The 27519-nt window shown below is 35.4% G+C and overlaps 1 protein-coding gene across 3 annotated transcripts in view; it reads right to left on the reverse strand.

The window, feature by feature from the left end:
* The window catches only part of KIF24 (kinesin family member 24), a 70966-nt gene that overhangs the window by 42788 nt on the left and 659 nt on the right, over window positions 1–27519 (reverse strand). For all 3 annotated transcript variants that reach the window (XM_001378884.5, XM_007498877.3, XM_007498876.3), the window contains exons 2-4: window positions 5515–5636; window positions 4589–5241; window positions 2106–2295 (exon numbers count right to left, since the gene is read on the reverse strand). In XM_001378884.5, coding sequence (XP_001378921.2) covers window positions 2106–2295; window positions 4589–5217 — 819 coding nt within the window. In that variant the 5' untranslated portion in view covers window positions 5218–5241; window positions 5515–5636. The remainder of the gene's footprint in view (window positions 1–2105; window positions 2296–4588; window positions 5242–5514; window positions 5637–27519) is intronic.

The raw sequence follows: 27519 nt of genomic DNA on the forward strand, positions 1-27519 counted from the left end.
ATATTAACATCCCATGTCTTTGTTATATATTTCTCAATAATGTAAAAGTGTTTATCTACCACCTGAAATAGTTATCAAATTCTTGTTAACCAGAAGCAAATGCCAATAAACTGAGGATTTTACCTTTTGACTGATTATCTTTGAATTTTTAAGGTCCTTTTGGCTAGGAATGGAAACTTCTCTCTACCCTATATTCAAGTTAACTTATTTCAAGTCTCAAGACTATCTCCTGTGATAGTCTTGTAGTTCTTAACTTGATTTCATCAGTGACCATGGATTTAATTATTATCTCTATGCCTATGATTCTCAGACTTACTTACCTATTCTAACCTCTTTCCTGGCCTCCAATCTCACATCTCCAAATCTCTACTGTACATCTCAAACTGGTTATTTCATAGCCATCTTTAACTCAACATGTCCAAAACTGAACTTATCTTTCCCCACCTAAAGTTTCTCCATTTTCTAGTTTTCCCATTACTATGGAGGGCACTATTACCTTCCCAATTTTCCAAGTTTTCTCAACTTAGGAGTCATTAGCTCATTTTTATTGTCCCCATTCTCCCATAACCAAACTGTTATGAAGATTTTACCTTAGGAACATCTTTTACAATACCTCACTTCTCCGACACTGCTACGATCCTGATGCAGGTCCCTATGATCTCAAGCCTGGACTATTGCAATAGCCTACCTGTCTCAGGTCTCTTTCCATTATATCTTCACTCAGTTATCAAACAAATCTTTTTTTTTTTTAAATGCTTACCTTCTGACTTTCTAAGTCAATTCTAAGACAGAAGACAGCAAGGCAAATAGGATTAAGTGACTTGCCCAGTCACAAAGCTATAGGAAATGCCTAAGATCAGATTTGAACCCAGGTCCTCCCAACTTTTAGACCTATTGCTTTATCCATTGTGCTAACTGCCTGCCTCCAAATTGATCTTCTTTAACCACAAGGCTGATCATGGAATTCTCCTATTTTATCAATCCCAATGATTCTATATCACCTCCAGGAACAAATGTAAAAACCCTGTTTGGCATTCAAAACCTTTCATAGAATAGCCTCCTCCTACATTTCCAGTCTTCATATATCTTACCCACCTCTATATACTTTACAATCCAGTGATAACAGAATCCTTGCTGTTTCTTGCAAAAAGATACTCCATCTATGATGCCGGAGGCCATCAGATCATGACCCTGTCAATCGATCGGGGTATGATGGCCTCCAACACTATGATTGCCTGCTATGCTTGGCATTCTCTCCTTCCTCATTTCTTCCTCTTAGATTCACTAGTTTCTTTCAAGTCTCAGTTAAAATCTTACTTCCTACAGGAAGCCTTGACCAATCCTTAATGCCAGTAACTTCCCTTTGTTCATTATCTGATTTATGCTGTGTGTGTTTGTGTATATATATATATATATTTTGTGCATAGTTGTTTTCATATTGTCTCCCTCATTATTAGACTGTGAGCTTTTTAATAGCAGGAACTGTTTCGTGCCTTTCTTTGTATTCACAGAGCTTAGCAAAATGCCTGACACACAGTAGGTGTTTAATAAATGCTTGTTGATGTGACCCACATGATATTCCTGTGATCTATTGTATTAATATCTTCAATGTACTTATAAAAAATAATTCAGGCAGAGAGAGAGAGTGACTTGCCCAAGGTCATCTAAATTTAGAACCTGAAACAGAACTCACAAGCTGCTTACTTTTAGCCTGAAAAAAGGGGAGTCTTATGTGGGGGGAAGCCAAGTAATGATGGGGTAGGGGGACAAGCGGACTATGATCACTATCTTCAAATATGTGAAAAGTTGATACATGGAAGAGGGATTAGACATTCTGAGTAGGAAGAGAGAACTTTCTAACAAACTAAAATAAAAAAATGGAACTGCCTACTTTATGATATAGTGATTTATGATATTTATTAATTGATAGATTTAAGGAGAACTATCTTTCATGAAGTGTATAGAGGTGATTCTTCCACTTGGGGGGAGTTGGATCTCTAGTCCCTTTCAATGATAAAATTCTAAGATACTCTAATAAAAAGATCAGTTAACATTCTTTACAATATAAATATAAATTGTTTAAAATTTAAAAGGTAGCACCATACCTGTAGAATATATTGGGAAAGGTCAACTGCCTCTTTCTTTTCAGAGACCAGTAAAGTTTCTTTATCTTCTACAGTAATAATATTAAATTCTCCCCGTTTTTCTTCCTTTGTGCCTAGGGGGCGTTTCCGTACACACACTCTGATTTTCTCAGTTTCAGTCCAAACATCATCTTTCTCTGAGATATTCTCTCTGAAACAAGTTTTTAAATGATTTTAATTATAAAGAAAAAAATATTGACATTAATGTGCATGCATCCTTTATTGTAAATTTGGAATAACTGTTAAGTGGTCCCATTAGTAGCAACTATTTTTATTTTATTACCTGTATATGTTTTAGAATGATTGATTAGTTTTTTGATGAAGACAAGAAATGCTATCTAGAAGTACTGGGTGTCCCAGAAGTACTAGTGCAATTTAAAGCTATTAAAGATACTTTTAGAAAAAAAATTGCAGTTTTTTACGTTGTCAGAATATCTCTGAAGCTTACTGCAGTATTTAAATTTTAATAACTACTAAAGCTTAATAATTAAAATTTAATAACTACTAAAGCTTAAATACTGCACTAAGACTTCTGGGTCACTCTATACTTGGTAGAAGTGCAAAGAATTAAGAAATTACATACTTTAGTAATTAAACTTGCTGGTACATATGTTTAAAAGCCATCATTCTTAATTCAATGTTAATTGTTGATTTTGGTGTAATTCCTGACAAAGGATTGACATTACTGAATAAAAATTTTACTAGTTTAGTTCTTGACTAAGTCTCTTGGCAATTAAGATCTCTTTAAGATAAAAGATTTTTAATTTGGGGAGTTAGTTTCTCCTGAAAAGCTTTTGATTGTGGATATTTTTTTCTTTAGGTTTAATAAAATTCATTCTGATTGATCTTTTGAACCTGGTGAAAAGTTTTTCTGGCTCCCCAACTTTTAAAAATCTCAATTCATATTTATCTCCCTCAGTATCCAATTATTCCCATAAATTTACTCTTTTCCTGACCATTAAAAAAAATACTTTTCTATATAAAGTGACCAAACTTGTTGAATTAAATAAGAACAGTACTGAATGTCAATTTTCTGTCCCTCTTTGTGTCACCCAAAATGTTCCTTTTTGATACATTTTATCCTTCACCAGACCCTGTTTCTTCCTTCATTCTTTCTTTTTCTATCATACAATATTTGCCATACTTATTTGCTAGACCAATAGCGCTAATTTTAGGTTTCTAAGGAGATTTTATGCTTGGTCTCATCTTCCTTCACTAATAAGTTCTATACTATAATCAAGCACTATCTGGTTCTCACTACAGCATTTCAGTTGGATCTGCCAATTTAATACTCCAATCTTAACAATAAGCATAAGAGAAATAACATTATAAAATAAAACAAGGATGCTGAATGTGAAATCCCATTTGAAACTATGACTAATTTAAATCATTTTTACACAGAAGTTCATTTTAAAGGGGATTTCTAGAATGTATTTTCTATGACACTGTTTTGTTATTGTTTCATGTTATACCTCTGAGGCCTTATTTTTAAGTTCTAAACTTTAAGCAAATGTGAAATGGATACACTAAAATCATACACTTCATAAAAATGACTGCATTCTTTGCTTTCATTAACAATGTCTGTTCACCCAGGGCTGGAATAGCACAGGGAGCTTTCAATTTGGATTATGCTGCAGGCAAGCTATTTTAGTTTAAATTTGGGCTATTAGTGATTTACTTTTTAAGTGATAGCTTCAACAGGGCACTTTAAAAACTGATAAACACTAAGAAAAACTGTTTTGAGAGTGGCATGAATCTACCATTCTAGAACTGTTTTATGTTCATCTCACAGTTTTGCCCTTTGTTGGACAAATACCTGTGCTATACTTTGCTGAAGAAGAGAAGGAATCTCAAGTCAAGAATGAGACAAGCTTGACAGAAACAGAACCAAGGGTGTGCTGCAGCTATCTTGTACAGGCTCAAGGGCTGATTGTTAAATTTTCAGTGCAAACCCATATACTTTGGAAATCAGCAAAATGGCAATCAGGGTTTGATTTATTTGTTGACTTTAAACATAAGAAAGTGATGGACAAAATGTTAATAATACAGATGAAACTTAGAGTGTATGTCCTCTGTATTTGGAGAGCTACCTTTAAAACATTTACCAGCAACCACTGAATATAGCTGATACTTTGCAGATTCTAGCTAGCAGCAGTTATTATAACTACCCAATATATAATCTTCCTACTGATCTGGAAAATCCCAATTTCTTATGAATGCTTTCTTCACATAGGGATTTTTACTTTATCAATTTAACTATTTGTTGCTTTATTTCTATATTGCATTCATTTATATAAAATTAATAAGAGCAAACCTTTACACTTCCACAATACTTTATTTTGCAAAGTACTAGGCTTTGTTTGGAGGACATTCTCTTTCTTAAACTCCTAAAGTACTATGCTTATCTTCAGTCAGCCCAAAGAAAAACCAAAATGAATAATTACCTGACATAAGAACGAGGGATTCCATAATTATATCCAGAAATGTGAGTGACTCTTTGTATGGTAGGTACTTCAATATCCCCCAAAAGTGGAGAAAGGTTATTTGGTGAGAACACTGCTGTACTGTTTGTTGCTGTTTGCACACATGTATCAGCAGATGCGGCACTGGGAGTTCTTGGCTTTTTATTGTACTGAGTATCACCTGGTAGGATATGCTCCAGCATATCTACTAAACTGGGTTTGTGATCAGCTGAATAAAAGTCTGACAGATTACACGTGTCAACTGCAAAATCCCCAGCAGTTTGTTTTTTGTTGTTGGCAAAAGCATCAAAACAGAGTTGCCTTCGAGGTCCTGAGCTTGGAGGTGCTTGAGGATGGATGTAGAGGTCACTTGTTAAGAAATCTTGGGGGGTGCTATCAGTGGCTTTATCTTCTTCCTGCATGATTTGAATGATTTTAATGAGTTGGAAGAGGCGTTTACGATCATTCATGTTGTGTATTCCTAATTTAGAGTAGTCTTCCATTGTAACTTTAGCTAATTCATCTATTTTCTGAAGACCAAAGGCAGCAAAATGAGGGTAGTATTTTCCAAGTTCTGCTTCACAAAGACATTCATATAAGCATGATGCCATTATTGCGAGTTGTTAAATTTTTAACTGATGAGAAAGAAAAAGAAGCCATTCACATTAGATACAGCATAGTACACACTGTTTAACAACAACAAAAGCCATACAGACACAAAAAATGCATTATACTGTCCCAAGATTTCAATGGATATGACTTGACTCTCCTGTGAAATGGCCTGTTAAATTGTACACTGCAGAAAAGATTTATACAGCAAATAGAATTTGTGAAAAAGATACAATTTGTTATTTTATAATCTTCTACCTAGACATACATAGATACTCACATAGTCAGAAGTCACTTACTTGTTTCTGAAGATGATGAATGCCATGAAGTACTGAAACTTTGTCCCCTCAGCAACTGAATGTAACATGCCTAATTTTAGATGTTCAACTGAATGTCAAGGCATGTGGTCCATCTGCTGCCCCTGATTAACGAACAAAGGGATAAGAACTCTTTTAAAGATAGAGAACAGAATAAAATAATAGCAAACACATGAATTTCTTAACTCACTTAAAATATTTTTGTGTATGTTGTAGAGGGGATCTGTACAGGAAGAGGGAGGCACTAAAGTAAATAACCTCTAAATTAGCTTCCACCACAAAAAAAAAAATCGACAATTCTACTATCCACTATAACTCTTCCATGGATCTAGAACTCATTACATTAACCAACTAAACATTAATACTTTGCGCTTTTTGAACACGTCTTCTGTCAGTCACCAAGAGTATTCTCTATAACTGAAGATCATGACCCTTCCATACCTCAGCAGCATTTCTAAAATATGTTACTGTATACTCCACCACATCCCACCATTACCTAGTGGTCAACTTTCTGGTGATAGATCACTTTCAATTTAGCAAGACTGATTCTCAAACAGACAGAATCTGCTGCCAAGTCCTGGCTCACACACTCAAAGCTCTTTCATTTGGTAGGGCAGGTCAGAGTTTGTGTTCCACTGATATGACTTTTAAGAACCCAGGTTTGCCTCTGTGGCTTGATTATTTTAGGAAGATTTCAGTGGAAGAACACACTGACAGACACTCAATAAGCATTTATTAAAAAACAAACAAACAACAATTCTTGATTTTGAACAAAGGCATTGCACTAATAGCAAAAAACTATAAAAAGTCACATTGCTAACAAATACAGAATACTTTAAACAAAGCGTGGTATCTGACTATTACTATTCTATAAGAAATGACAAATATGAAAACTAGAAATAAATATGGGAAGTGACCTGAAGTGATGTGGAGTAAAGAATTAGCCAAAAATTATTATCTATAACTATGTAAATAATAAGATTGGTAACAGCAACCAAATCCAAAGTAGCAGAAAATTGAAAAAGGGACAGGGAAAGCAATTTTCACAGAATCAGAACTTCAGCGTTGGGAGGGAACTCAGAGGACATTTAGTCCAACCATATTTTATCAAGAAGACCCTCTTGCAACATACCCTATAAATGGCCATCTAGCCTTTGCTTGAATGGTTCAACTGAACCACTACCTCCAAAGGCAGCTTGTTCCATTTTGAATAGCTCCAAGCTCCATATCTTAAGAAGTTTTTCTTTGTACTAAGTCTATAAATCTGCTGTAATTTCTATCCAGTGCTCCTAAGCCTGCTCTCACAGAACAACTAGAACAAGCTATTTCTTCTTTCAAAGGGAATACTTTGATCAATCACCTACTATTCTGAGTAAGTCTAAGCATCATTCACATAAGTCACTTAAAGTAAGGTATAGGTAATGAGGAATAGGTTGGCTTTACTCTTATATCCAGACATATATACACATACTCTCACATACAGGGCAAGGATGATCTTTGAAACCCAGAAGTAGTTGGATAGGAGTCATTATCCCTCTATTTACACACCTAAGTTTCTAGATATTTTCTCAATGTCATGCAGCATCTTGAGTAAAAAACAACCATCACCATTGCTAACAATCTGCTTCTTTCATATAAATCTTAAAAAAAAAAGTCCCTACCTTCTGTCTTAAAAATCAATACTGAGTATTAGTCCCAAGGCTGAGAGTGGTAAGGGCTAGGCAATTGGAGTTAAGTGATTTGCTTGGGGTCACAAAGCTAGGAAGAGTGAGAGGCCAAGTTTGAATCCAGGACTTCCCATCTCCAGGCCTGACTCTATGTACTGAATTCCTAGCTGCCCCTCTTTCACAAAAATCTTCACAAAATAATGATGAAGCTCACTTTAGATTTACAACAACTTTCTTGTTATAATTAATTTTTTTCAATTATTAAATATTCCTCCCAAAGCTTCCCACCAAATTTAAAAACAAATATACATAGTCAAGCAAAATAAATTCACATACTAGCGGTGTCTAAAAATTTGTGTCAGGAAATGGGTAGCATTTCTCATCTTTGGTCCTCTGGAATCATTACATAAAGCAACTTTCCAAAAACATTTTTGTTACTGATTAAAACTACAAGTCAGAGGCTAGACAAAAGAAAAGTATAAACAAACTCAATCCATGTTTTCCTAAATTGGAACACAAATTACTTAGGAAAGAACTCACTATATAATTTTTTTTTAAACTGCTAGGAAAATTGGAAACCATTGTGACAGATATGTTTAGACCAAGACTCTGAACCACATTCCATAATAATTCTAAGTGAATATGCTACCTTAATATTAAAGATCATACACCTCTCACAGCAATCTTGGGGAGGGGGGAATAGAGAGAGAGACAGACAGAGGCAGAGAGAGAGAAAGAAAGAGATTACTCTGATTCCATTAAACCAAAAAGTTTTGGCACAGATAAAATTAATGCATGTTGGATAAGAAAGGAAGCCATCAAAATAGGAGGGGGGAGAAGTCCTTTGTATCAAATTTCTCTGATAATGGTTTTGTATCCAAAACATATAAATAATTAACTATACATGTATATGCTTGTATACACAATAATATATATAAAATACACAAACACAATATTTATATACAAATCACTAGTAATCAGAGAAATGAAAATCAAATCAACCCTGAAGTTTCACCTCACACTTTGCAAAATACCAAAGATGACAAACAATAAGAGTCAATGTTGGACATAAGGTTGGGGAAGACAAGCATACTTGTACATTGTTAATGGAGCCATGATTCAATTAATTTGGAAAACAACATGAAATTATGCCAATAAGGTGACTACTAAATTTATATCCCAAGAGGGTCATTGATAGGAAGAAAGTCTTCAGATACACCAAAATATTTGTAGTATCACTTTTTGTGATAACAGAGGATTAGAAATAAAGTAGAAGCTCACTGACTAGGGAATGGCTAAACAAATTATGGTATATGAATGTAATGGAACTGTGCTGTAACAAATTACTGTTGTATAGCAAAGTTGTAGGATAAAAATTAAAACTCACATAAATAATCACCATTTCTATATATTTCCAACAATGTCCACCAGCAAGAGTTAGAAAGAGAAATTCCATTTAAAATAACTTTAGACAATACAAAATACTTGAAAATGTAAATTTAAAAAACAAAATATAGGAATTGTATGAACACAATTACAAAACATTTTTCACACAAATTCAAGTTTATAAGCAAATGAAAAACATTGATTGCTCATGGGTAGGCTAAGCTAATATAATAAAAATGACAATTCTACCTAAATTAATTTAATTATTCAGTGCCATACCAATCAAACCACTAAATAATTATTTTATAGAACCAGAAAATATAATACCAAAATTCATCTGGAAGAACAAAAGATCAAGAATATTAAGGGAATTAATGAAAAAAAAAGTGGAAAATGGTGGCCTAGAAGCAGCAGAACTCCAACTGTACTATAAAGCAGTAGTCATCAAAACAACCTGGTACTGGCTAAAATAGATTGGAGGATCAATGGAATAAATTAGGAGTAAAAGACTGTAGCAATATTGTATCTGATAAACCCAAAGAACCCAGCTTTTAGAATAAGAACTTACTATTTGACAAAAAACTGTTAGGAAAACTGGAAAACAGTATGGTAGAAACTATATATAAACCAATAGCTCACACCCTATCCCAAGATAAGATCAAAATGGGTATCTGATTTAGACACAAAAGGTGATACCATAAGTAAAATTGAGAAACTGAACAGTTTACCTGTCAGATCTATGGAGATGGGAAGAATTTATGACCAAACAAGAGATAGAGAACATTTTAGGATATAAATGAATAATTTTAACTATATTAAATTTAAAGTTTTGTATATATAACAAAATCAATATATCTAAGATTAGAAGGAAAATGATAAACTGGGAAAAAATTTTATAACAAATTTCTCTGATAAAAGTCTCATTTCTCAAATCCATAGAGAACCAAGTCAAATTTATAAGACTACAAGCCATTCCCCAATTGACAAATGGTGAAAGGATAGGATGATCAAGCAGTTTTCAGATGAAGAAATCAATACTCATATGAAAAAATGTTCTAAATCACTTTTTTAAAACCCTCAATACTGGGTATTTGTTCTAAGGCAGAAGAGTGATAAGGGCTGGCAAAAGGGGATTGAGTAACTTGCCCAGGGTCACACAACTAGGAAATGTCTGAGGTCAAATTTGAACCCAGGACCTCCTGTCTCTGGGTGTGACTCTCAATCCACTGAGCCACCCAGCTGCCCCCTCCAAATCACTCTGATTAGAGAAATGCACATTAAAACAACTCTAAGGTACCACCAGCTCACACCTATCAGATTGACCAATATTACAGAAAAGTAAAGTGATAAATATTGGACAGGATGTAGCAAAATGTGGTCACTAATGCATTGTTGGTAGAATTGTGAACTGATCCAACCATTCTAAAGGGCAATTTGGAACTATGCCCAAAGGGCTAAAAACAGTGTGTGTGTGTATATATATATCCTTTGACCCAGTAATGCCACTTCTAGGTCTATATCCTAGAGAGATTAAAAAAAGGGGAAAGGACTTCTACAAAAATATTTATAGCTGTTCTTTTTGTGGTGGCAAAAAATTAGAAATTAAAGCAATGTCCATCGATTGGGGAATGGCTGAACAAATTGTGGTATATGATGGTGATGGAATACTATTGTGCTAGAAGAAATGATGAACAGGATGATTTCAGAAAGAGCTGGAAAGATATTCATGGATTGATGCAGAGTGAAATAAGCAGAACCAGGAAAACACTGTACAAAGTAACAGCAATACTGTAGAATGATCAACTGTGATAGATTTAGCTACTCAGCAATACAATGCTCCAGGACAAACCTGAGGGATTTATGACAAAGGATGCTATCCACCTCCAGAGAAACAACCGTTGGATTAGTAATAAAGATCAAAGCATATGATTTCTCACTTCAGTTTATTTGGGCTTTTATTTTGGGGTTTGGGTTGCATGTGATTATTTTCTTTAAAAAAACAAATACGGAGAAATTTTGCATTGCTTACCATCTCTAGGAAGAGGAAGGGAGGAAAGGAGACAATTTGGATCATATAACTTCAGAAAAATCTATGTGGATAATTGTTGTTACATGTAATTGGTAAAATAAAATATCTTTACAAAAAAGGAAACGATGTCATGAATATAGAGAAGCATGCAGTGTATAGTAAGCAGAGCTAAGAAAATAATATATACAATGTTCATAACGTAAGACACATATACATAATTCAGAAGTGAATACTGAAAAATTATAAAAACAAACGTAACTCAAAAGAAGAGATAAAAGAAAGCATACTCTACCTCTTTTTTAGAGGTGGGGGTATAAGCTCTCTGGGAAGGAGAGAAGTATGAGGGGAAACTCCAGTGATGGTACAAAAACAAAAGATGTTGTAAAAACACATGTACACACATGTATATATAAACATACACACACATATAATAACAATGTATATGTATATTCATTTTTATATACCTGTCAGCCTACTTGAAACAACTCCTATATTTTCACTCTGTAGTTACTATCTGGAATGGATTATTTCCATGTCTCACAAAAGTAAAAATGATTTCATGGGCATGTTAGATGGAAAAATCAGATTTTGTGTACAATTATTTAATTGATTGCTAAATGAAAGTCTGGTTTTGACTCTCTTCTTAAAATACAATAAAATACTTATATTTACTAAATTTGTACTTTTAAATATACATATTCAATTGTTTTGTGTTTAATATCAACATCTCTGAGAACACATATACGGCAAATAATCATTAAACTTTTCCCAAAATAATTATGATACAAAAGAAGAACATTCAACGGGGCTTTATCATAATATATATTTGGAGCCCATGTTTAGCAGTGCCTTGTTAGTGGAACCAACTTATAATGATGAATCCTCTTGGTACTTAACTAACTATACTCCTTTTGAATGAGGTCACAACAAGATCTGTCATATACCAAACTTTACAGTTAGCAGACTTATAATGGGTCTTGGTGTATATTTTTAGTTTAGATAAATATACATCAGTAATGGATATGTGATAAAAATAAGCACACACAAGACAATTTTTTAAAGTCTATTCTTAAAATATGATTTTGTTTTTGTCTTGTTTGTTTTGAGACTGGGTCTTTATACCTATATTCCTTAGGCGGGAAGTGGGCCCAGTCCTAATATTGATTGGAAGGAAGATTTGAACCACTTGTTTTTAGTTTGGGCCAGTTTGCCCCTTTTAATACTTCCTGGTGGCTCCTTGTTCCCAGGGAGCACCATACTGATACTTCTTGTTCATTTTCCAAGGAGATCAATGATGTAACAGGGTGACTGATTTGTTAGTTAACTGAACATAAGTAAGGCAGAGTTATACAAAGTTGTCAGTGTCACTCTTTTTTCCATTGTCATCTAATTCCAGTGGCAAGACAAAAGTCAACAAACTGCCAATGGCCCAGGATGCAGTGGATGACTGTAGCATCTTCAATGGCTGACCAAGCTCTAAGGCTCCTCCAAACTTGCTTTAGCTTCTATCATGGCTATTGGAACAAATTGTTCTCATCCACTCATTCCTCCAGGGGAAACCTTCACATGCTTGGGATACACATTCTCCTAAGTCACCGACACGTCTGAGGCTTGGTTATCCTTAACCTGGGTTAGCCCTTCTGCAGAGATGGTTTTACTAGGATGTGGCCTTTGTGCATACTACAAGCTTCTTGGAGCTACAGGCAAGAGTTGTTTGACAAGTTGACGCCAAAGGTGGATAAGCAACCCTGAAAAGGGATTGGCAACCCCTCATAACCAAAGGTGCTGGTACTTTCTGAACACCTCAATATTAACACTAGATTGAGGCAGACTTTAAATCAGCTTTAGCCCTACTGCAGCTCAGAATTCCCCAGCTCACCACCAGTCTCTGTCTCTCCAGTAGCAAGAATTATAAGCATACACTTCCACACCTAACCTAATTCTTATACCAAGACCAAAAACAAAATTTAAAGATACCAATAAGTGTATGATTTGTTCCACTGGCAAAAGACTGAGATTAGACAGTTATTGTTTAATTACTGGATAAATTTCACCAGTATCACTTATGCCCAATCAAAGGGTGAACCAGAGACTTCAATAGAAGCTACATTAAGGAAGAACAGGCATCATGTTGACAGGCCATTCAAGAAAAAAAAAAGGGACAGCTGAATTTGGAATTTTTTTTTATGGAAAGCTGAAGGAAAATAGACAGGCATAGGAGGATCAGTTTCCTTTCAAGGTATGCCAAAAATTGACTGAAAGTTATCCAATATAGTTGCTGACAACTGGGGAACAACTGCTCGTGATTGAGTATGCTGGCATGTGCTAGCTGCTAGCAAGGCCACCCGACCTCTGTGAAGAATATGTACTAATACACACAGCAAAAGAGCCATTAGAACTTTCAACAAAAGGGAGTTGGCTTTCCACTACAATATAGCATGGCCAAAATAATTTGTTTAGACTAGTCACATTTGTACTTATAAAATCTAGAATAGGTACACTATAATGAATTGATGAGAACTATCATTGTCCTTCTTACTCCTTGCCTAATACCTAAACACTTATAGAACTATAAAATATTTAAAGTTAATACATATACATAACACATATAAAGTTAAAGTTTGAGATGAACAATTTCCAATAAATGAAACTCAGATGAAACTGTTCTGCCACAATTCAAAAGTCTTAATTCCATGAACTACAGGCACATTTTAATTTAACTTATTAAAAACAAACAGGATCAAAGCAGATAAGAGTTGAAAGAAAAAAAAATTATTAAAGCTCTCAGTTTCAGCCTGAGAATGGGGAAAATGGTTCAGGGTCCATCTGTGATGACTACTGACTGACTTCATACAACAGTGGCTGCACTGAAATAAGGAGGGTTGGCAGCTCAGCCCAGGGAGCAGCAGCTGCTCAGCCTTGGAGAAGATCTACTTACTCTCCAGCCCATCAGTGCAAAAACTCAAGTTTTTGATGGGCAGATTTCCAATTCAATAGTTTATTAAATATCTGTTATATTACAGTTCCTGTGCTAAACTCTGGTGGTACAAAACTAGTTATGAAAAAAATGGACTGGTCCTCAGAGGATCTAGAAAGCTGGCTTCATTGTCAAGCAAAACCAGGTTCAAGTCTTGAACACATTAACAGCTGGGTGATTCTGGCCATACCATTTAACCTCTCTTGTTACTCTAAGCTATTCTCTGATGTTCTCAGTTGCAGATCTGCATTGGTAAAGAGAATTTTCTCACTCAGAGCTCCCCATTGCAATGAAATCAAGATTGAACAATTTAAAAAACAGGTATGAAACAGATACAATCTAATAGGGAAGAAAAAAAGACATATAATAGTCAAAAACTATACAAAATAACAAAGCCAAAATAGCAAGAGAAAATAGAATTGATACATGCAAAAGAAGTCTGGGCAGTGATGAAAAATTTCAAGAGGTAAAAATTACCTTTTAGCTCATGGGAATTGAGAGAAAACAAACCTCTCTGAAGGTAGCTTCTGAATTGGGCCTTTAAGGAGGAACTTCATTCAACAGGAAGAGATGGGAGGGACTGGGTCAGGGTCAAGTTATTCTATAAACAAAGGCCCACAGATAAGAGAGGATAGGACAAGACAGGAGAATAAGAATGATCCTACTCTGTTAGAATGTAAATTAGGATGTAAAAGAATAGTATGAGGGGGCAGCCAGATATTATAGAAGATAAAGTACCAGGCCTGGAGTTGGGAGGATCTGAGTTCAAATCTAACCTCAGTTCCTAGCTGTGTGATCTAGGAAAGTCACTTAACCCAAAGGCCTATCCCTTACCACTCTTGTGTCTTAGAATTGATAATTTATTTAGTATCTTACTACTTAATATCAATTCTAAGACAGCAGGTAAGGATTTATAAAAAAAGAAAAGAGTAGAATGACGAACTCTAGTAAGGTGCTTCTATTAGACACAGATTATGGAAGGCTTTGGTCATCAAATTGAGGAGTTTATACTTTATTTCATAAAAAATGAGGACTCAGTGACAATTTTAATAGAATAAATGAGCAAAGCAGTATATTAGGAAGACTACTTTAGGCAGCACTGGGAAGGGCAGATTGGAGGGGGTGGTTGCTAGAAACAGGAAGAACAGTTAGAAGGCTATTTTAATAGACTAGGTGATAAGGATCTAGGGCCTGAACTAAGTAATTCCACATGCACAGTTCACTCATTCAATGCCACAAATATGCAGAGAGTTCTTTATAATGAACTCAGAAACATCATAGTTTCAGCTGTTGGAGAGGGTCAGAAATAGGGTCTTGAATGAAATCCAGCTGGCTGCAATTCAACTATGGTAATCCTGAAATGGAGAATGGGCTCAAGAAGAAAAAAATATAGCATTGTGCAACTTTATATAAAAACTAGGCAGTTTACCCGGATTTTCAAATTATAAGATATAGCAAACCATTCTATATCATTATATATCTCACAACTGCCACTTCTAGTAAATATGGTAAGAACTAAATTATGTATCCTCAGACAAGCACTTTACACTATTGTTCTAATAGCTATTAGATCAAAAAATATAGAAAAATGAGGATCAGAAATTTAAAAAAACAGAGGTCCATAAATATATGTATACTAGCACATTGTTTTTTAAGCAGTTGAAGTTCACCCTTAAAGGCTCAGTTCCAATGCAGTCACCTCCCTAACTAATGCCTTGAGCTTCTTTCTCTCATCTCAACTCTTACAAATTAAAGGTGATTTTTCCCTTCTGAAAATTTTCACTACACTTTGTGATCTATGAAGGTCATTCAGCCAAACAAAACTAAGACTAATGGAAAATAGATGATTACCTGAGACTTATACTGGTATACATGAAATAGTAAACGAAGCAGGTGGTCTCCAGTAAAAAGGGAAAAAAACCACTGGGAGCCCTTTGAGCTCTAAATCTCTGATCCATTGTGGTCTCTGAAATTCTAAAATGAAACTCAATAAGGAGAACAATAGATTTATACACAACCAGGAAGACACACATAAGAGACACAAATTTTGTGCATTTGTGAGATCTTAATGCAATCTTTATGCTTCGCTGTTTATTTTTGCTTAGACTACTGCAATAGCCTCTTAATTGTTCTCCCTGCAATTCATCCTCTACTCAGCTGCAAGAGTGATTTTCCTAAAGCAAGTCTGACTGACGAAGTTACCCTTTTACTCAACTCCAGGAGCTCCCTATCATCTCTTTTGTTTAGTCATTTTCAATCCTGTCCAACTCTTGGTGACCCCTTTTGGAGTCTTCTTGGCAAAGATACTGGAGTGGTTTGTCATTTCCTTTCCAGCTCAATTTATAGATGGGGTAACTTGGCAAACAAGATTAAGTGATACCACTAATAAATGTTTGAGGCAAAATTTGAATCCAAGTCTTCCTGACTTCAGGCTGGACACTACTCTGCCACCTAGCTGCCCCTATTACCTTTAGGTTCAAATAAAAATTCCTGTTTAGCATTTAAAGCTTTTCATTATCAAGACTTTTCCTATATTTCAAGTCTTTTTAAAATTTTATTTTCAATTGCAATTGCTCTCTCTCTCTAACCCTTCCACTTAAAAGAAGTCAAGAAAAATCCCATTATACAGATTATATAGTCATACAAAACAAGTTCCTGTTTTAGCCAAATCCAAAGAAGGAAAGAGAAGGGGAGAGGGAAGGGGAAAGGAAAGGGAGGAAAATGCATCAGTCAACAAATACTCTTGGGTCTATCAGCTCTCTACATGGTACATGCTAATCATGAGGCCTTCAGAATTGTTTTCCTACTTGTTTGCTGTTCCTCACATATAAGATGCTCTAGTTCCATCTCTGTACCTTTCCACTGTCTGCCTTCCATAACTGGAATGCTCTCCCCTCTTTATATCTCTGTTATCTCCCCTATTCAAGTATAAGCTCCCTTGCATTTCTAGCTCTTAGAACACAGCATTGGGGCACACAGTAAACACTTAATGTCTGTAGAGTGATTGATAGATTGCTTTTCATTTAAGACGGCAGGTACTTTGAAATTTCTTCTTTTAAAATCTATTTAAGAAAGCAGCTGTGTGGTTTCCTAAGATTGAAAGCCAAGCCTAGAGATGTGAGGTCTTGGTTTCAAATTTGACCTTAGACATTTTCTAGCTGTATGACCCTGGGAAAGTCACTTGACTCCCACTGCCTAGCCCAATAACCATTCTTTTGCCATGAAACCAATATATAGTATCAAATCTATGACAGAAAACAAGCATTTAAAGCTATACATTATTTATTATATTAAATATTAACATAGCAATTATAGATATATATCTATATAGATATATATAGTATTACTGTATGGGAGAGTAGACTGAAAAAGATAATGTAGCATCAGTAGTAGCAATTCAAACTTTTTATATGCTTGTTTATAACTTTTTCAAACTTCTTTTGTATTAAACTTCCCAAGCTTGGTTTTAGTCTTGTAGTTAATTATTTAAAAATATACATCAAAGCAGAGATTATTCAATAAGAAAGGCTCATTGTTGAACTAACTGTAACCTGAGCAAGTCTTGAAATAGTAGACGGTTCACAAGAACTTAACCAGATCATCTATAAAATGCTTTCAAAACATGATCCTGTAGTAAATAAAGCTGCTTTCAAACAAAAAAGTTCTTACTACTAGAAGATTCCTAATGGATAGCCTTATAAGCATGAAACATTGGGATTCTTAGATAGAAAGCTTAAGAAAGGGGCCCTTCAGCAGAGTTCTTATAAGTGATTTTCAGCTCTAAAATCCTAAGACATGTCGGTTTAAAGGAAAAGACTACTGATACACAGAGCATGTGGTCAGCAATGGATGTAGACAAAAGGTGCAATAAAGAAACCTGCTTAGTACAAAGGGAAGAAATGAACAGAAAAAAAGTACAGTAATTTTTTTAAAGAGACAGTAAAGAATTACTTTAGAAGGAACCTTGAGATGGTCCAACACTCTCATCTTACAAATGAGAAAAATGAGACTCTCCCCAAATTAAGTGACTTACCAAAGTTTACAAAGCCAATGGCAGGCTAACCAACAGCAAGGTAGAGACATGGGGAAAAGCCCTTGTCTCATCAATTCCTTAGATCTGCCAAATTATTAAGATTTGTGATCTCAGACCACTCTAAGCCTCCATAAATCTCCATTTTCTCATCTGTAAAAATGGGAATAATTCATACGACCTACCTCACAAAGTTGTTTCACAGATCAAATGAGAGACCAGGAGGAAATAAAGGACTGATTTGTTCTACTTTTTCTGACTAGGTTTTTTCCTACTAGAGTAGGCTAGCCTCCATAAATGAGTACAAATGCATGTTTGACACATAGCCCACAACTAGTTTTTATTTAAAATGTCAGATTTGATTAAAGGTGAAGAGACGAGTAAAGGAAAGATAAAAAAAACTATTTCCATTTGCTGTTGACATGATGATTTAGTAAGGAATTAGGAAAGAAACTAACTGAAACAATAGTTTCTATAAAGCTCCAGGCTACAAAATCAACAGCATTTCTATATATATTAACAAAACCCAAGAGGTAATAAAAAGAAATACCATTCAGAATAACTGCAAAATATATACTTGGGAGCCAGTCTGCCAAAACATACTAAATACTAGCATGGATTCAATTACTAAGTGTTCCTTAAAGAAATAAAGAACTCAAATAGTTGGAGTGTTATACTCAGTGCTGATGGCTGGACTGTGCCAATATAATAAAAATGACAACACTAACAAAGTTAACTTGAAATTTTTGCCAAGCACATTATCAAAGGAATACTTTCCAGAACCTGGTCAAATAATAAAATTCAGTTGGAGGAAGAAAACATCCAGAACAAGCATTCCTGATGGGATCTGTGGATAGATTTCACGACGTTGGTAAAGTTGAATGAGGAAAAAACCCTACACCTTTATTTCAATATAATTTATTTCCTTCGTTATCCTATGTCTCTTATTTTACACATTTCACATTCAGAAACATTATTCTGAGAAGGTCCTCATCGGACTGTTAAAGTTCATACCACAAGAAAAGTTAAGAAAACCTTAAATTCTAGACTATCAGTAGAAATCATTAAAAAGGTAGGAAAGAAGGACAATAGCACTTCCAGACATCAAACTATCTTCTATAACAGCAGTCTTCAAAATTATTTAATATTGGTTTAAAAATAGAGAAGTAGATCAATGGAACCAGCCAGACAAGATGGGATTAGAAATAATGGAATTCAACAGCCTACATTCAAAAACATAAATCACATAAGGAAAGAACTCTCTATTTGATGATGATAACTGCCAGGAAAACTGGAAAGTAGTCTAGCAGAAATTAGGCTTAGACTAATTTTATTGCATGTTAAAAAATAAATTCAATAATGGATGACACCAAAATTAAAGATGCCGTTAAAAAAAATTAGAAGCAGAATATATATCATTCACAACTAGAAGAAGATTTATAATCTTAACTAAAAGAGGGATAGAGGCAATTACAAAAGATAAAGTAGATAATGTTGATATCTGCAATGGAAAAACTTCTGTACAAACATAAGGAATTCATTTATGATAAGAAAAGGAAGCCATCCAATAGAGGGAAACATCTTTGTATTTAAAGTTCCAAGGTAAAGGATAAGAGAAATAGCAGTCAAAACACCCGAGGATTCACCTTATCCAACAAATTGGTAAAGATCACAAAAGACAGAAATAGTGTTTGAGGGAAAGATAGGCAGAGTAATGCTGAGAATTAATACAACCACTCAGAAAAGCAATTTGGAAGTATGCAAATATATAGCTAGAACATTCATATCCTTTGTCCAAGGGATCCTGCTGCTAGGTGTAAATCTTGAAATTTCTCAGACTTGTGAATGTTAAAAAATTTCCACATTGAGGAATCCTCCATTGGAACAAATTCCCCACTGGAAACATTCCCCATTTTGATGTGAGAACTCACCAGGATCAGAAATGGGAGGACCTCTACTCCACCCGTACTTAAGACTGCTTTAGGGGAGAAAACTCCTTGCTAAACAATGAAAGTACTTGGACCCATGTTTATAATAAGGCAAGGAGTTCTTTGAGCAATGCCTGTTTTTTAGAATTGATACAATGGGATGCTAGGTACCTAAAAGGGTCGGGCAAGTTTTCTCTTAATGAGATTAGTCGACTCAGCTGTGTTTTCTCTGGTTCAGACTTACTGAGGGGATTAGTCTACACAGCAGCATTTTCTCTGGTTCAGACTTCCTGAGGAGATTAGTCGACTTAGCAGGAATTCATATGGGCTGTCCTTTTAGAAAACATCTACGGTGATTGGTAGATGGAAGAACTTAGGGGAAGTGACATAGGAGAAAAACCCCTATATAAGAAAAAGCAGAATCTCTTGAGAGGACAATCCTTTTGGAGAAAGATCTTATGAAGATCGCTGGGGAAGAATCTCTTGATAGAGGCTCTGGAGAAGGGAAGCTCTTGGAGTCCAATCTCTAAGGAGGTCTCGCTGGAGCTCCTCTGAGGGGACTCTGTCCCTCTGGAGGCTCTGGAGAGAGGCCCTTTGAAACAGTCTCTGGCTTGATCTCTCTTTGAGGAGGACTCTGGCTGGAACTCTCTCTGGTGAAATCAGCTGAGATAGAGCTGGCCTGGTGTCCCTAGAATCCTTGCTTAGACAGACCTTGTGGTGAGTGATAAAAGACTAACTGACTGATCTCTCTCTTAAGACTCAGGTCTAGGCCATGTTGGCTTAAGGCCCTTCATACTTATTTCCTTTTTCTCTCTCTCTCTTTCTTTGATTACTCATTGTATTATTAATTAAATTCTCTATAAAACCCAGTTGATTTGGGCATATTGAATAATTGGGAATATTTCCCTGTCAACCACCTTATATTTTATTTAAAAACCAAGACACTGGAGTGAAACGTATTTTCTGCAGTCACAATTTACTCACCCTCTCTTATATCTAGCATAATTTGTATCTTCCACCATTTTAACTCACTATAGTTTACAACATCAACCATTTTAATTATAACATAGGCATATAACCTCAGAAGTTCACTGTCAAAAAAGAGTTCTACATACTCGAAGATATTATAAAAGGATTTTTTGGGGGGCAATAAAGAACTAGAAACAAAGGAGATGTTCATCAGTTAGAAAATGGCTAAATATGAGGAAAAGAAAAAGAATGTAAATATTTTCATGAATTGATATGAAGCATAGCTAAAGAAAACATACACAATTACTACAAGAATGTAAATATAAAGAACCACCAGCCCAAAACAAATTAAAATGAATGTTGCAGAATTACAAAGAGCAGGCTTGGGCCCCAAAGAAGAGATCTGAGAAGACAGTTCCCTCAAATCCTTTGCAAAGGTGAGTAAGTCCACAGATATGGTATACTGCATATATATAATGGTCAGTTTGTTTTTGTTTTTTTAAGGAGATGTGTTGTTCAGTTTTGCTGATTTTTTCTTTTAAAAAATGACTAAGCTATTTGGGATGGCTCTCTAGGAAGAGATATGAGGTAGAGATATAGAAGGAAAATAGGAAGAAATTTTGAGATACAAACAAATGATATTGATAAACAATTAAAAAAAGAAAATGTCAGCTTTTATGTTGGGAATAATGTCAACTAAACAGGAATATAAGAAAGTTCAGGCAAACTATGACCAAAAGGCAAAGTATGTGTAACACAAACCAATTTTTCTTCAGGAAGGAATTAGTTCTTTATCTCAAATATAACAGATAATTCTATTTATAGTAAATTGACTCAATAGAAAAGACAACTGATATGAGACAACTGTCTAAGATAACAGCTGTGAAGGTACTGGAAATACCCAATAAGTAACTGAGTTCTCAAGAATATCTGTGGATTAGGATATTGATAATGAGTATTAAATGAAATCATATTCCTTGTATAAATTCTACTTTTAAAGTTATATCCCCAAAGAAGCTTTGAAAGACTGCTTTTTTGGAAACTGACAAGTAAACTTATCTCAAGTTTTTTCTTTATCTTGATTTTCCTCAGTCACACCATGAGAAAATTAGATTTGTGCTATCTATTCAGGTAGCAAAAATTATAAAAATTATATAAAAGTAAAAAATATTTTTGGAGTTGACCATATTAAAAGAGTAGATTTTACTAACTCTAAAGAAGTCTATTTTTAATCTATTTCCCTAGAACAGATTTGGTGCTTTGTTTTTCCTTTTTTTTGGTCTTCTAGTGTTATTCTACATCTTTCTTAAAACAATTATAACTGGCCCTAAAAAAGACTTTCTTCTAAAGGTCATTGTTATTTTGTATTTTATAGGGTGCTTTTCCCTATGATGCAACAGAAAGATGTGACTGATAAACTAGAGACTTAGGTTTTAGTTCTGACTTGGTAACTAACTGGAAGACCATGAGCAGCTCACTTCCTGCTTTGGTGTCAGGTATTGTGCTAAGCTCTGGAGATACAAAGAAAGGTATATAAGGGAAAAATTGGAGATAATCAAAAGAGGGAAGGAAATGGTATTAAAGATGATTCAGGAAAAGCTCCATGTAAAAGGTGGAATTTGGCTGGAACTTAAATGAAAAAGGCTAGGAGGCAGGAATGAGGGGTGAGAAAATTTTAGGTATGAGGTATCTAAAGCAGCAACTGACCATCAATTGATTTTTCTGGCTATATAGTTATTTCTCAGAGCCAATAATTACCTGAGGGCAAGTACTACTTCCCACCTCCCCAGCCTTTCCCAGTCTATGGACTTTTGATAGGTAAAAACAATCTTTAGAATCTTTTCTCAAGGTTGTGCCTCACAAATGTATTTAATCCTGGGGATTGGATATCCCAGTGCCCCAGTGCTGTGAGGTATCCTAGATTATAAACTTCTTGCTTTGATTAAATATCCCTTTATCATTACTACTTTGGTAGTTTTGTTTACTCAAGTTGACAGAGGCCAGTCAGTAAAAATGCAGTTGAAGATGGAGTACCTTTTGCAAGGAACAGAAAGGAGGCCAGTGTCACTGATTTCAGAATATGTGGAAGTGAGTAGGATATAAAACTGGGAACATAGGACAGGGCCAGGCTATGAAAGGCTGTGAATGACAAATAAGACATCATATTTGATCCTGGAGAAAACAGTGGGCCACTGGAGTTGAATGAACAGTCGGACCTGTGGTTTAAAAAGATCAATTCGACAGCTAAGTAGAGGAGAGACTATATGGTAGAGAGACTTGAGGCAGGGAGAATCAACAGTAGCCTACTGCAGTAATTCAACTTTAGGGTTATGAGGACTTGTACCAAGGCAGCCACAGTGTCAGAGGAGAAAAGGTAGGGCAGAAGAGATACTGAAACAGATTGGATACAGGGAACAGAGAAGTGTGAAAGTGAAGAAATGATGACACCTAGGTTAGACATGTTGATTTTAAAATTTCTATTGGACATAGAGTTGAAGATGTTCAACTGAGATTTGGAGGTGTGAGCCTGAAAGTCATCAGAGAAGTTAGGACTGGATCAGTAGATCTGTGATATGCAGAGAAGATAACTGAATCCATGAGTGCTGATGAAAATGACAAGCAAAATAGTATAGATGGAAAAGAGAAGAGGGCCCAGGACAGAGGCTTGGGGGACACCCATGGTTGGTGGGCTTGACTTGGATGAAAATCCAGCAAAGGGGTGGTCAGACAGGTAGGAAGAGAACCAAGATAGAGTAGTGTCCTGGAAACCTAGAAAGAATCAAGGAGAACTCAATGATCTAGTGTCCAAAGCTAAAGAAAGGCCAAGAAGAATGAGGATTAGGAAAAAGCCATTAGATTTGATGATTAAAGAACACTGGTAATTCAGAGAAAATAATTTCGGCTGAATGATGAGGTATGAGGTCAAGATTATGTAGCTATATTTTCTAAGCAAACTCTACATTCAACAGATGAAGAAACTCAGACACAAATAGGTTTATATGTACTGTTAAGCATGATTAAGTATTTTTCTGTTATTCTGAGAACATAGTTCCAAAACTGGAGCTTTTTTACTTCCACAACTTTTAATCTATATGATCTAAATCTAAATGAGTAGTTGAATATACAAATATAACTCCAATAAATAAAATATAACTCCAAGAAATCATTCTTTTTTTACTGGCAACATGATTCAAGAGTTTTTAACATTTTAAGCTCAGAAGTTTGTATTTTATCCTAAAGGCAATAGGGAAACCACTGAAGCTTAAGTAGGGCAGGAATATAGCCTGGGTCTGTGCTGTGGGAAGATTATTTTAGCAATTGTGTGAAGGACAGATTGAAGATTGGAAATAAAGAAACTAATTGGGAGGCCACTATAACAGTCCTAGTTAAAGGTGATAAGGGCTTGAATTAAGGTAGCAGCTATAAAAGGAAAAAAAGGACAGATAAAGTGATGTAGTAGAGTTAAAACTGACAAGATTTGCCAACTGATTGATGGGTGATGTAAAAGAGGTGGAAGACTCCAATCTGTAAACCTGGGTAATTGAAAGTTTAGTGGTGGGGGCAGCTGGGTGGCCCACTGGATTGTGAGCTAGGCCTAGAAATGGGAGGTCCTCGGTTCAAATCTGACCCCAGATACTTCCTAGCTGAGTGACCCTGGGTAAGTCACTTAACTTAACCCCCAATGCCTAGCCCTTACTGCTCTTCTGCTTACAACCAATACACGGTATTGATTCTAAGACAGAAGGTAAGGGTTAAAAAAAAAAAGTATAGTGATTCTGATTGCAGAAATAAAGAAGTTTGGAGGAATAAAGATAATGAATTACATTTTGTGCATATTAAGTTGGAGATATTAATAAGATTCTCTAGGAGCTATCTATCTAACAGGCAGTTGGTGATGAAGAACTGGAGCTCAGGAAAGATTATAGAATCATCTGCAGATGATTCTGCAGAGATGATAATTAAACCCAGGAGAGCTGATGAGATCACCAGATGAGAGGAGTTAAAGAGAAAAAAGATGACCCAGGATGGAACCAAGGGAACAATCATACATAAGGAGCAAGAGATAGAGAATGATCCAGCAAAGGAGATAGAAGGAAAACTGGAAGAATGACATAGGTCACCAAGGAGGACAGCAGATATGATATGCTTTTATAGACAGCAGTATTATTATTACAAATATCATCTTATTTAAGCTTCACAATCATCCTGTAAGGTAGTTACCACAAGCATTATTATCCCATTTTACAGATGAGGGAATTGCACCTCAGAATGTTTAGCTGACTTGAATGCAGTTGGAAAGCAATTATGAGATGCAGTATGGCAGAGTAAATGGAGGGCCAGGAAAACATATGACCAAACCAAGTCAATAATTCTCAATTCTATAAGTAGCTTTCTAAAAGTCTAAGTTACAGATAAATGGCCAATTTATTTTGGAGTTCTTTACATTGTTGAAATCATAAGCCCACAATGGTCAACAATACAACAAGGATCCACTGGTTTATTGTTTTGGAAAAGCCTTTCATTTCAGTAAGCCAGAAACATAATCAAGAGTCACAGGGTCATAGACCACAGCTGGAAAGCTGGAAAGACCTCAGAGGCCAGTTTGTCTTACAAGTCTTTCTATCATTTTACAGATGACAATTGAGGTCCAGGGATGTTAAATCAATCACTCTAGTAATTCAGAGGATCTAAAACTAGAAGAGACTTCAAAGGTTATAATGATCGCTTAAAATTATATGACATAGGCGATCATTCACTTATAACTTAATGAATAACTACTCCATACAAACTCTTTCTCTTGCCACAGTTAGACAGTGATATGCCTGAAAATGACAGAGATTTTGATTAGCTCTTTCCAAGTAAACACTATAGATGGCATAGTATTGTGATGTACTTACTAAAAAGTAGAAAAAATAAGGTCTATATGTTCCCTCTGGAAAGCTGATAATAAATTCTAAACTAAGCAGAAGATCAGTGTCCAATATATTATAAGACAGACAAAATTACATACTGGCTTTTTAAACAGCCATATCAGTATGACTTGTAAGCCATGCATTAGAGCATAGCAAAATCATTAACAAGGAAATCCTAGAACTGCCGATCTATCATCATTGAAACAATCTCCTCCTGCAACACAACTCTGCTTGATTTTCACATCAGCATAGGGATATCTAAACAGCTATTGTGTAAGCTGATGGAAGGACACAACAGGCAAGACATATCCCTTTCCCGCCCCCAAATGCTTTAAATACCCTCGGATGTAAGGTAAGCTACAGACAGCTAAGCATTAGACACATTAAGTCTAAAGCATATCACAACAGGGCAGTCTCATTTTAAGTGAAAACATCAAGCCATCCTAATTAGGCTGCAATCATCAAACCAAAGACTCCATCTTCATATTGACATAAGGAAAGGTCAGTTGCAGACTTCAGATCAATCTGCATATATGGATCACAACTCCAACAATGACATTATTTTCATATGAAGGCAAATCATGCCTTCATATTCTACAGTAGAATGAATTATTTATATTCCTGATGCTGGGGCCTTAGTACCAACAGGCTTGTTATGGACTTCCTACTTTATATGCTGAGAGTGATAATTGCCCTACTACTTCAGAAAAATCATTCAGTGAATATTCTGTTACTGACAGTGGAAAGAAGGGATATTCCATGGGATCCCTCCATAGTTTCCCTCCATAACCTCAGTATTCATAGAATTAGAAGTCAAGTAGAGCAAATACATGATCATAAACTAATTTCCTTTATAACTCCTCCAATCATCTGAAAACCTGGAGATATTCTAAAGAAGAAATGTACTACCACTCAACCCTCCAGCTTTTGCAGCCTCATCTTTAAAATGAAGGGATTGGAGTAGGTGGTCTCTAAGATACTTTCCTCTTTTCCAGCTCACAATCTATGATCCTATGATTCTATGACTTTTTAAGGCAGCCAATTTTCATATTTGGATATTTCTAATTGTTAAGAAAGTTTTTTCTTGCATGAAGACTAAATGTCTTGATTCCTTGTGAATGTAATTTGAGCAATTGCTTCTGTATGTGCTGCAAACCTTTTCCTTACCTCTTCAGCAACCTCAGTTACTGAAGGCCCAGAAGAAAAAGTTCTTACCACCAAAATCCTTGGCACCTGTTAAAATGGTTCAATATCAGAAACAGATTTTATCAGTGGAAATGACATTAAAGAAGATGGATTATCTGCACTGCTACTGTACCCTAAGGATCATGGAGTCTTTTCTCTTAATAAGTAGCTGAAAATGTGATTTCTCTCCATTAGAGCCAATCATTGGGGCAGCTGGGTGGTACAATGGATTGAGTGCTGGACTTGGGGTCAGGAAGATCAGAGTTCAAATCCAACTTCAGATAATAGCTGGGTGACCCTGAAGAAGTCACTAACTCTGTTTGCTTCAGTTTGTCCATCTGTAGCATGGCTAATAGCCCCAACTCCAAGGGTTGTTTTGAAGATCAAAAAAGATAATACTTGTAGAGCACTTAGCATAATGTCTGGTACATGGTAAGTACTACATAAATGTTAAACTATTATTTTTTTTACGAGGCTCATTACAATGCAAGTTCCTTCAGGTCTGGGCCCCACAGTTCTGCACACAGTTAAGTATATTATCAATACTTTTTGATTCACATTCAATGATAAAACAGCATAATTTATTTTAACAAGTTATCATAAATTTGCAGATCCATTCATTTATCCAAACCTTTCTAGAATTAACTTAAATGTTCAGATAACAAGTTTCATATCCTTTCATATTCTTTACACAGTACTGGGTTTCATGCTATCTAAGGTCTAGATGAAACTAACTACTGAAGGGTGAGTTTTGAATAGAGGGAAAGGCAGGGCTATAATTTTGCCATACAATGCCCTTAGGAAAGGTCAGCATTGGAAGAGGGGGTCAACGTTGCAATGTTGGGGGCTTTAGATAGCCACGGGGCAGTTTGAAAGTAGAGACTGTCTTACCAAACTTACTTG

This window comes from Monodelphis domestica, chromosome 7, assembly GCF_027887165.1.
Source record: "Monodelphis domestica isolate mMonDom1 chromosome 7, mMonDom1.pri, whole genome shotgun sequence".
Lineage (NCBI taxonomy): Eukaryota > Metazoa > Chordata > Mammalia > Didelphimorphia > Didelphidae > Monodelphis > Monodelphis domestica.